The sequence below is a fragment of the Trichosurus vulpecula genome, chromosome 2 (genome assembly GCF_011100635.1).
Source record: "Trichosurus vulpecula isolate mTriVul1 chromosome 2, mTriVul1.pri, whole genome shotgun sequence".
Lineage (NCBI taxonomy): Eukaryota > Metazoa > Chordata > Mammalia > Diprotodontia > Phalangeridae > Trichosurus > Trichosurus vulpecula.
This window is the reverse complement of record NC_050574.1, coordinates 58,332,491-58,344,510: the sequence shown is the minus strand read 5'-3', so window position 1 is coordinate 58,344,510 and position 12,020 is coordinate 58,332,491. Positions and strand designations below refer to the sequence as shown.

Genomic DNA, 12,020 nt, shown 5'->3' with positions numbered 1-12,020 from the left:
ATGGACATTCTTTCTTTCTGGTTGGTCCAGGAAAGCAGAGCCAAGGGCAATGCTGACCCACACGTCTGATCCTAATCTGAGGTTGCACTATTGACTTGGGTCACACCAAAAATTCTTCTGTGTCCATCCCATGTGAGTCTGGTTGTCATGTTTGACAAAGGAGTCTTGTGGCCAAGGAAGGAAGGAATCAAGTGTTTGTTAAGTGCCTACCGTGTGCTAAGCACTTCACAAATATCTCATTTGATCCTCATATCAGCCCTTCAAGGTGGGTACTATTATCCTCATTTGACAGATAAGGAAACTGAGGCAGAGATTAAGTGACTTGCCCAGGGTCACATAGCTAGTAAGAGTCCGAGGCCAGATTTGAACTCAGGTCTTCCTGACTCCAAGCCTGGTGCTCTATCCACTGAACCACTCAACCTGCCAAGAAGTTGGGGTGACTAGTGTGTACTTTCCACTGTCTCCCTCCTTTGCACAGGTAGTCCACTGTGCCTAGGATGCTCTTCCTCCTCCTGTCTGCCTGCTGAAATTCCTATCTCCCTTCATCCCCAGCAGCTATTTGTGCTCCCTCCACCAAATTTGTGATTTGGTAGGTTCTCATCTGTGTGAACACTGTAAGTGCCTGGGGGCAGGGGAGCAGAGACTGTTTGGTTTTTGTATCCCTGGCAAACAGTAGAGTCCCTGATGTAGCAGGCATTTAAAAATACTTGTTGAATGTAACTAAATTGAAAAGTCATTGCCAGAAGGTAAAAGTGATAATAACAACTTACATTTACATAGGGCACTTTGGGGTTTACAAGTTCTAATTCAATAAACATTTATTAAGCACATAGTCTATGCAAGGTATGTTTACAGCCACATGTTGTGGTGAAGAGAGAGCTGGCTGTCTCTGATACGTCTTAGCGGCACAACCATGGACAAGGGAATTCATTCCACTGGACCTCAACTTCTTAAACTTCAAAATGGAAATGATGATGATGATGATGGTGGTGGTGGAGGTGGTAGTGATGGTGATGATGATGATGATGATGATGATGATGGTGGTGGTGGTGGTGGAGGCGGTAGTGATGATGACGATGATGATGATGGTGGTGGTGGTGGTGGAGGTGGTAGTGATGGTGATGATGATGATGATGATGGTAATGATGGTGGTGGTGGTGGTGGTGGAGGTGGTAGTGATGGTGATGATGATGATGATGGTGGTGGTGGTGGTGGAGGTGGTAGTGATGGTGATGATGATGATGATGATGATAATGATGGTGGTGGTGGTGGTGGTGGAGGTGGTAGTGATGGTGATGGTGATGATGATGGTGGTGGTGGTAGTGGAAGTGGTAGTGATGGTGATGATGATGACAATGATGATGGTGGTGGTGGTAGTGGAAGTGGTAGTGATGGTGATGATGATGATGGTGGTGGTGGTGGTGATGGTGTTGATGATGATGATGACCACAAAAATAGCTAGAATTTACATAGCACCTTAAGGTTTTCAAAGTGCTTTACAAATATTATTTCATTTGATCCTTATAACAACCCTGGGAGGTAGGTGCTATTATCCTCCTTATTTTATAGAAGAAGAAACTGAAGCAGGCAAAATTTAAGTGATTTACTCACCCAGGGTTGCACAGATAGGGAGCATATGCAGCTGTATTTGAACTCAGTTCTTCCTGACTTCAAGTCCCATGTTCTATCCACTTTGATAGGTAGACATCCACTCCCACCCAGGATAATGTCTATGGTGTGGCAGCTTGGCATAGTGGCCTGCTACCCTTGTTCAAATCCCTATTCTGACAGTTAGTTACTAGTTGTGTGACTCTGGGCAAGTCACTTAACCTCTTTGTGACTCAGGCAACTCCTCAGAACTCATCTACTAAGTGAAAGGTGTTTGCTATCAGCAGTGGAGGTACTCATATTAGGGAATCACAGATACCAGATTGCCCAGATGTCTGGGAAATTTCAGATTCCAGTATATGCGAGACATGAAGGGAGATTAAAAAAACCCCCACAGATTTCATGCCCTTCAGAAACTTGTAGTCTATTGGGTATGGGATGGCGGTGTTAACAAGAAATTAGAATGAGGCAAAGCAGAATGGGATGGCAGTAAAAGGGTGGGCGGATTCAGACAAAGTGCTCTGAGGCAATTTGACGGGGGGAGGAGGAATTTTAATTTGAGAGAATCTGAACTGGCGTCATATAAGAGGTAGCATCTAAGCTGGGCTTTGAAACAAGAGGAGGGTTTGAAATATGTGGAACTCCAAGTATGGAGGATGGGATGATATGGAGGGTGGCGAATGATCCAATTTACTTAGAACACATAGGGAAATAAAGCTTAGAAAGGTAGGTTGGATCTAGACTGGGCAAAGCCTTAAATACCAGGCTAAGGAGTTGGCATTTTATCCAAAAAGCAGCAGGGCTCTTTCAAAAGTTTTTGAGGAGGGGAAAGCAAGGGACTTTCTTTACCACAACCCAACAAGGCACATAGTACAAATACTATATTTATTTTGCAGATGAAGAGATTGAGATGGAAGGAGGCAAAGAGACTTATTCAGAGTTGGTTGTTGTTTTCATTGAGTTGTTTCAGTCATGCCCAACTCTTCGTGACCCCATTTGGGGTTTTCTTGGCAAAGATACTGGAGTGGTTTGCTATTTCCTTCTCCAATCAAAGTTACAAACTAATAAATGTTATAGCTAGGACTTCAACCCAGTTCACTAAAACCCTTAGGCCTTTTTACGTGAACTATTGTTATCTAGCTATGCCTCCCCCATTCTGTAATTCTTCAATTGATTTTTTGAACCCTAACCTAGGAATTTACATTTATTTTTATTAGTATTTATTATTATTATTATTAATTAGTGTTTTGCTTAGTATTTCATTTAATAGTATTTTATTTAATAGTATTAGTATTTCATGTAGTATTATTAGTATTTTATTTATTAGTATTTTTATTATTCATCTTAGTATATACAGCTAACATTCTAGTTTGCCAACATTTCTCGATTTTGATTCTGTAGTATTCTATGCTTTTGATCACTTTCAATTTTGAATCGACTCCAGATGTTGATAAACATACCATCCATGCCTTCCTCTAAGTTATTGATATACATGTTGAAGCAGCCAGGGCCAAGATCACTTGGAGTGCTCCATTATAGTGCTCCCTTCAGGTTGATACCCATCTATCAGTTACTATTAAAGTCAGGTCAACTAATCAATTATGAAATTGCTTAACTGTGCTATCACTGAGCCTGACTCTCCCATCCTATCTCCATGGCTAATAGTATGAGAGACCTTGCCTGGCATTCAGGGCCCTCTATAACCTGACCTCAATCTGCTCTTCCCACCTTGGCTTGAACTTTTCCCTCCCATCTTAGGTCAAATTTTTCTTCACCACATACCCTACATTCCAACCAAATTGGACTTCCAAACACTTTGTACCCATTCCCATCTCCATGACTTTGCTGTACTCTTCCCTATGCCTACAATGCCCTCTCCCCATCTCTGCCTGTTGAATTTCTACCAGGTCCAGGTCAAATTCAGTCTCTTCTATGAAGCTTTCCCTGGCAATCCGCTAGTTAGAATTAAACATTCTCTCCTCTAAACTCTCATTGTACATGGTACAGCAGAGAGTGCTGACTTTGGAATTATAAAACATGGATTCAAATTCTAGCTCAAACACTTATCACCTGTATGATCTTAGGCAACTCACTTCAACCCCCACCACCACACCCAGCCTCACCTCATTTTACTTATCTGTAAAATGGACAGAAAAGGGTTGGATTAGATGGTCTCTGAAGTCTCTTTGAGCTCTAATTAAATCTGTGATCCTATGGGGACTTAGTTTACCTGTGTAAAATGTGGTGGTTGGATTTCTGAGGTTGTTTCTAGCTCTGAATCTGTGAGTGCATGGCCTTGTTTCTACCTATTTTATGCTCTTCATATGCTATTTTGTATTATAGAAATGTGTGTGCGTGTCATCTCCTGTGCGAGGAGGTAAACTCTCACAGGACAGGATCCCAGTCTTATTTTGTGTCTGTCTCTCTCAGGCCTAGGGCACAGTAGATAGTAAATATTTGTTGAATGAACGAGATTCCCCCCTCCTCCTCTCCCCCAACAGACCACAGTATTTCTCAACAAGGAACGGGATAATTTGTGTATTCCTGCTGCTCGGGCTGGGTTTTTGTCCAACACCCCAAGGGGGTTTACACCTACTAGACAAAAGCGGGTACCTTCCCCAGGTAAGTGACAGGAAAACTCAAACTGGAATATAAGACGTGTTATATATAGTGTGTGACTTTCAAAGCCCCCATCCTTCATTATTTTTATCATTGTTATTGCATGGACCTGGGATTTGGGTCTAGGTGGGGAACTCTCAGTGTAGAAACTCCTTCCACCAATGCAGATCAGCAACTGCTTTTTAATTTAAGGTCTTAGGGAGCTACCTGGGAAGGAAGAAAAGAAGGAAGGAAGGAAGGAAGCAAGGAAGGAAGGAAGGAAGAAAGGAAAGAAAAAACTAAGGAAGAAAGGAAGGAAGAAAGGAAGGAAAGAAGGAAGGAAGGAAGGAAGGAAGGAAGGAAGGAAAGAAGAAACGAAGGAAGGAAGAAAGGAAGGAAGGAAGAAAGGAAGGAAAGAAGGAAGGAAAAGAGGGAGGGAAGGAAGAAAGACAAGGGAGAGGAAGGAAAGGAGGAAAGGAGAGGGAGAGGGAGGAAGGAAGGAAGAGAAGGGAAGAAAAGAGAAAAAGAAAAGGAGAGAGGAAAGAAAGGAAAGAAGAAAGAAGGAAGGATGAGAGGGAGGAAGAGAGAGATGGAAGGAGGGAAGGAGGAAAGGAAGAAATGAAAGAAGGAAGGAGGAAAGGAAAGAAGAAAGCATTTATTAAGTGCCTGCTGTGTGCCATGTGCTTTACAAATATTACTGTGTGTGATCCTCACAACAACCTTATGTGTTAAAGTTAACTGTTACCATGCCCATATTACAGTTGAGGAAACCAAGGCAGACAGAGGTAAAATGACTTGCCCAGGTCACACAGCCAGTAAATATCTGGGGACACTGAAAGGTTAGGAGATTTGCCGGAGGCCACAGAGCTAGGATGGATGTGAGGCAGAGCTTGAATCCAGATCTTTCTGTCTTGGAGGTCAGCCTTCCAGCCACCATATCATGCTATCACATCACATTATTTCCTGATGAATGACAACTTGGAAATCTATGGGACTCCTTAATTACAAAGCAGTGTCAATACATGGTTTATCCGATTGATAGACCTATGAGGACAGGCTGGCAGCTGTCATAGGATTGTGGATTTAGAGTTGGAAGGAACCTTGGAGATCCTCAGGTCTGCCTGTCCATTGTGCAGCTGGAGAAAGTGAGGTCTGGTTCACATGAGGAGTAAACAGGAGAACCTGAATTCAACTTCAGGTCTTCTGACCCCAGATCTCCATTTTATAGCAGAGGAAACTCCAGGGGGGATAGGGGTGGCGAGGGTGGGAGGAGGTGCCCAGCATCAGATAGTAACTGGTAGAGCCAGGCTGTGCCCCCAACTCTTCTGCTCCCCTCCTCCTGCCCCACACCCCAAGTCTACGTGGTGTCTGGGCAGCCCAGCAAGCCTGAGCTACACAGGGGAGCAGAAGGACCATCTTTCAGGTAATGGGATTTTTCCTGGCCATAGATAGAATTATGGAGCATGTCAGATCTTAAGAAATAACAGGATAAAGTTGGAAAGACTCACCCTCTCTTCTTGGGCAAAGAAACTGGAAGAGGAAATTAGCAGCCTGCTGACTCCTGCCAGCCTTGTAGCCAAACAGAGCCTCCTTCGTTTTGAGAAGAGAATTCCACTAGATTAACTTCTGTAGACAGTTATTAAGCACCTATTATGTGCATGGCACTGTGGATGCAGAATTGGGAGAAATAAATAACACACTGACAGATTTAGAATTTGAAGGACCAGAGGGGCTTAGAGTTAATGCTAGGAGGAACTTCGGAGGCTGCCTATTCCAGCCTTCTCCTTTTACAAATGGAGTAACTGACACTCTGGAAGATGAAGTGACTTATCCAACGCCACCCAGATGCAGTAAATGGCAGAAGCAGGATTCAAACCCAGGTCCTCTGATTCTAAATCTTCCTCCACTGTATCATGCTGCTTTCCATTCCTGGCCCTCAAAGAGGTCATAATGTACAAGAGAATATTAGACACATACATAAACAAATGTAATACTAAGTAGGATGTGAGGAGTGTAAAGGAGAGAGCCAGACCAAGTGCTCTAAGAATGGTGAGGAAGAAGAGATGCCTTTAGGCTGTGATGAGAGGGACAGAAGACAGGATCAAGGCATCAAGGCAGGCTTCCTGGAGGAAGTGGCCTTGAGTGAGGCCAGGAAGGAAATGAAGGATTTCAGCAAAGGTGAGGAGGGATAGAATATACCTGCCAAAGGAGTGATCAAGGTAGGAAGGGAGGGAGGGGGGAAGAAGGGAGGGAGGGAAGGAGGGAAGGAAGGAAGCATTTATTAAGTGTCTGCTCTGTGCCAGCCTCATTTAATGAGAGGATCACTTACTCTAGAGTTAGAGGGGCCTACTTTCAGATTGAGTCCTTATGCTCTGTGTGATCTTGGGCAAACCAACGAGCTCTTCTGGCCCTTAGTTTCCGCATCTGTGTAGTGGGGAGAGAGGGGCCAGGTGGGACTAGATTAGCTCTGGGGTCTCTTCTCGCCCTAGGTCTCTGATCTTATACAAATACCGTGAGTGGGGAGAAGGTGGGACAGGGTTGGGGAAGAGTGAGAAGTTTAGTTAGAATGGGATGTCCATAGTGTGTGTGACAAGGAGGGTGACAACAACAGTAATAAATTATTGCCATGTTGGTGCTTTAAAGCTCATGAAATGGGCTGGAAAGATGGTGCCGGAGATAGAATTTGGTGAGCAGAAAGTAACAAAGAAGGTCCACGTTCAGCGCCATGGCAGGCTTCCCACGTTGGCCTAGAGGCCCCCGGGGACTGATTCGGGCCTGGTCTCAGCAGCATAGAGCAGCCATACGGGCCGCAAGGCCAGTAAATCAGCCACTGTGGGCAAGCCTCCCTGAAGCCAATCTTCTCCACTCTCTGGAAGGGATAATTACAGATGTTTCCTCTCCATCTGCTGTGGAGCCAACAGATGTGAAGGAGAGATTGGAAGCTGGTTGTCCTGCTGTGCCCTCATCCTCCCAGAAGGGCCTGTTGTGCTTGGGTGATCTAAGCAGCCTCGGCTTTGCTATCAATCATTGGCCTTCCCTATTATGGTGCTGGGGCTGGGGCTTGGGGGAGCAGCCGAGTAGGCCAGGCCTTTCTGGACTCACCTAGGCTTTTATTTGGAAACACTCATCATTCTCTTCTTCTGAGGTTCTGGTGTGCTTGCCAGCCCCGAGAATTCCTGCCCTCCTCAAGGTCGTCTGTGAAAACCCAATGTCTTTCTAGACAACTCTACTGTCTGGTTTCACAGTTTTCTCTCTCAAAGTTGAAGAATAAAAAACACATAAAAGTTTATAAAAGATTTTCCTGACGACAACTCTGGGGGAGTATTTATTGTCCCCATTTTACAGGTGAGGAAAGGAGAGACCGAGAGGCTTATCCAAGGTTATGCAGCTAGTAGGTACCTAAACCAAGACCCAAAGCCTGATTCCCTTGTGACTGCAGGGAAAACTTTGGTGTACCCCCACTGTGGTTCTCCTCAGTGGATTCCCTTTTATACAGAGAAGTCAAAATTTATTATATTCTACTTCCTAAGAACAGAATTACTCACCAATTATGTGAGAGATTACTTACTGTAATGCAAAGAGTACACAGGCTAGGAGTGAGAAGACCTTGGTCAGTCTTTGTTCTGTCTGCCTTCCTGTGTGACCTTGGGCTCCAGAGTCCTCATCTCTGAAATGGGGAGGGGGAGACAGTAACCTAAGCTGCCTTATAACTCTGGTATCCTATGATCTAGGGTGCTTCCAAGCTCTGCCATTTTGTGTTCTAAGGACCCTCCCAATTCTGACATCCTGGGTTCTAAGGTCCCTACCAGCTCTGACATTCTGGGTTCTAAGGCTCCTCCCAGTTCTGATATTGTGGGTTCTAAAGGCCCTCCCAGTTCTGACATTCCATGTTTTAAGGCCCCTCCCAGCCCTGACATTCCATATTCTCAACGCTCCCCGCCCCCAGCTCAGATATCCTCCCATCTTTTGCTTTTTTCAAGCTGCCCTTTCTCGTTTGAGCAGGGGGTGGTTTTTAATAACATTAACCGGCTCAGCCTGCCATTTCCTTTTGGTTCTGAGGGTCACAATACCTAGGCCCATAACCCCACTTCTATGTAACTTAGGAGATTCTCTCATTCTCCCTTGCCCCTCTTCCTTCTTAGGGCATTACGAGGTTAATGAGACCCTGGTGAAGGAGGCCCCTAAGCTTCTCGGGTGTGGTTTCAAGTCAAAAACTGTTCGAGAAACGAAGATAACATCTTTTGTCCCTGGGCCCGGCTCCTACGATCCTAATGTACCCATCAAAGCTCCCCCAAGGAAGAGCATTACCCCGTGAGTTGAAGTTTTATTTGTAGATGAGGAGGTGTGGGTAAGGACAGGCCGGACCAAGTCCGGGACAAGATAGCTGTCTTCAGGAAGGAAGCTGATTTGGGAGTCCTTAACCTTTGTTTTGTCCTGGCCCCTTGGGCTGTCTCGGAACACCTATGCTGCATCCCTTTCTCAGAATAAGGATTTTAAATAATTGAAGGAGATGCTGAATTTCAATGAAAATAAAGAGGTTTTTTTTCTTCCATCCAAGTTCCCAGAGTTTCTAAAATCTGCAGGTAGACACCTTGGGGGCTCATAGACTCTGGGTTGGGACCTCCTGTTCTACATCAGGCTGTTTTTGCTGGGGGCCCCTGCAGTTTCTTCTTTTCCTTGGCTTCTCTTGTCATCCCAGGCAGGATGGGCTGAGAAGACAGAAGCTGGGGGGAACCTCAAGGAAGGCGAGCTGTAAGGATGCCAGTTCTCATTGCCCTTCTTTGCTGCCCAGACAAGATCTCTGAAATGCCTTGAGAGCCTGTGAATGTCCGCAGTCTTCCTTGGCTATTCCTCTCTCCTACTCCCAGTCCATGGTCTCATCAAATGCCGTGGGATGGAGAAGCTGGAAAGGACTTTAGAGGTCATCCATAGTCCATAGTCCAACCTACCCATTTGCTGTTCAATCATTTTTCAGTTGTGTCTGACTCTTCTAGACTTTACTTGGCAAAGATACTGGAGTGGTTTATTGCTATTTCTTTCTCCAACTCATTTTATAAATGAGGAAACTGAGGTAAACAGGATTAAATGGCTTGCCTAGTGTCACACACAGTTAGTGGGTGTCTGAGGCTGGATTTGAACTCAGGTCTTCCCGACTCCAGGTCTAGCACTCTATTCACTGCTCCACTTAGCTGCCCATAAGGGATTTGGTGAATTTGTGCATATTAGTCATGAAAAGCTGCTTCACTAGAGTGTATGTGGAGCCTAAGGTCATTCAGATGGAGCTAGGATTTGAACTCAGATCCCCTGCCTGGGTTCTACTGTCATTGATTGGATTTGGTGCTAAGCCAACCTCTCAAAAGAGCCTCAAGAAGGTCCTCCCCTTTTCCCAACAAGCTGAGGCCACTGTCTACGCAGCTTCTTGTTTCTTTTACCAGCTCCAGCCCAGGCCAACTCTAGAAGCTCAGCAATAAGAAGGGATGCAGTACAGCGGGAGGGAATCTGAGTCATCTCAACCCCATTCGTTTCAGCTCATCAAAGTTTGCTATAATGGGCTAGCCAAGAAAGCCAGTGCTGTCTAGGGGGGGCCATGGTCCTCTTGTCCTCTGCCCTAGTCAGACAGCATCAAGACCATTGTATTCAGTCCTGGGCACAACGACATTAATAGTCTGGGGAAGGGTCTTCAGTTCATGCCATTCGAGGGTCAGTTTAAAGAACATGGGGGTGTTTAGCTTGGAGGAGAGAAGACTCAGAGGGGATATCTGACCTCAAGTATTTGGAGGACTGTCATGTTGGAGAGAGATTCAGCGTGTTTCTGCCTGGTCTGTGCAGGAACCTCATGGGTAGAGTTACTGATGGAAGGAAAGAGCTTCCTAAGAATTGAGTTTGTCCTGAAGTGCATGGATGGCCTTGAGGATAGAGTGGCCGGGTCCCCCGTGTTGGAAGACAGTTCCAAGCTAAAGGCCTGGACAATGTTCTGTTGAGCATGTTGAGAAAGGGATTATCTTAGTTGGGTGGTCCTTGCAGGGAAAGCAGGGATCACTAGAAAAGGTGCCAGATTATGGTGGGTATCCAGGCTAAGACTGAGGGAGCAGTGCGAACAGAGATGATGCAGGGACAGAATGAAAATAGGGTTGGGGCAGTGAAATAATCTAAATTGTCTGAGTTTGGAGTCCTATAGCAAGGAGCAGTCTTTTTCTCCTTCAGAGCCACTTAGATAACAAATAGTATTTTTTTTTTTTTGCTTTTTTGGCAGGGCAGTTGGGGTTAAGTGACTTGCCCTTAAGGTCACACAGCTAGTACATGCATCAAGTGTCTGAGGCCAGATTTGAACTCAGGTCCTCCTCACTCCAGGACCAGTGCTCTACTCACTGAGCCACCTAGCTGCCCAGCAAATAGTATTTTTAAAGAAAAAGATGAGAAAGAGGAGAAAAAAATCATTGTAACTCATCAATACATCAAAGATATATGAAAATATGTATAATTTATGACCTTATGGAACTCCTACCTCTACCAAGGGATGGGGTAATATTGCCCTAATTTTAATATGTTCCCCTCCAGCCCCTGCCCCTTGTAACAAAGAATAAAAAAAGAGATAAAAAGTTTAGCAAAACCGAGTCACATCTACCGAGTCTGACAGTATATGCAGAGCTGGGCATCCATAATCCTCCACCTCTGCAAAGGAGGGAGGGAGCTTGGAGGCAGCTTGTTGAGGTCCTCAGACTCCAGGACAGAGGGGAGCCATTGATAATGATGGCACCTGCATCTTTAAAAAAACCCACTCCCTTGAGATGAGGGACTTGGTGCTTCCATACCATGACCTTACTTGACCTTCCTATTAATGCCCATCTCCTAGGCAGAGAAGACATCGTCAGTTTTACTGAACATATTCAATCCTATTGTTGCTGTTGTTACAGTTGTTTGTTTGCCTTCTGTATTAAGCCACTGGGGCTAGAAGTGTCAGAGATTCCCCTAACCATTCCCTCTGATTTGCCCTCACATCCCATCAGTTGCCAAATCTCATCAAATGTATTTCCACAATGGTTTTCATCTCGCTCCCTTTCTCTCCACTTCAATATCCACCATCCCATCTCCATACATACCTTTCTTCATATAACAGCTTCTTAACTAGTCTTCTCATCCCTTGTCTCCCCTCTCCAATATCATCTTTCAAACAGCCTACACAATAACCTTCCATAAAAAATATTCTGACCTTAATAAATATTTTTTAAAAATGAGCATTTCCATGTACATTGTAGACGAGGAGGAGGATGTTGTAGCTGAAAGTATGAATCTTGACTACATAGAGCTTACTCAGAATAATCTTCCTGAAACTCAAGTTTGCTCCAGTCAAGGTATATGGGAGATGGCCAGCAGAGCTGCTCACTTCTATTATGTTTCTGGTTTTTCTGCCAAGGAAAATGAGGCTGGATTGGAAATGACAGAACTTAATAACTTATGGGAAATTAATATACGTAAGTGTTGTTCAGTCATTTTCAGTCATGTCCAGCCCATCATGCCTCATTTGGTGTTTGCTTGGCAGAGATACTAGAGTGGTTTGCCATTTTCTTCTCCACCTCATTTTTACAGATGAGGAAACTGAGGCAAACAGGGTCACACAGCTGGTAAGTGTCTGAGGTCAGATTTGAACTCAGAGAGATTAGTCTTCCTGACTCCAGACCCAGCACTCTATCTACTTCACCATCTAGCTGCCCTCGATAAGTAGGGACCCAGTAATAGAGAACCTAGATGCCATCGATGAGTTCACATCATTAGGCCTAGAAAGACTTTTTCCTAAGGTATTGGGAAAATTGGCC

At 44.8% G+C, this 12,020-nt stretch overlaps 1 protein-coding gene across 1 annotated transcript in view; it reads left to right on the top strand.

Annotated features, from left to right (window-relative positions):
- Positions 1–12,020, top strand: part of STPG1 (sperm tail PG-rich repeat containing 1) — a 78,846-nt gene that overhangs the window by 48,308 nt on the left and 18,518 nt on the right. The window contains exons 5-6 of the mRNA XM_036747785.1: positions 4,110–4,230; positions 8,349–8,517. Coding sequence (XP_036603680.1) covers positions 4,110–4,230; positions 8,349–8,517 — 290 coding nt within the window. The remainder of the gene's footprint in view (positions 1–4,109; positions 4,231–8,348; positions 8,518–12,020) is intronic.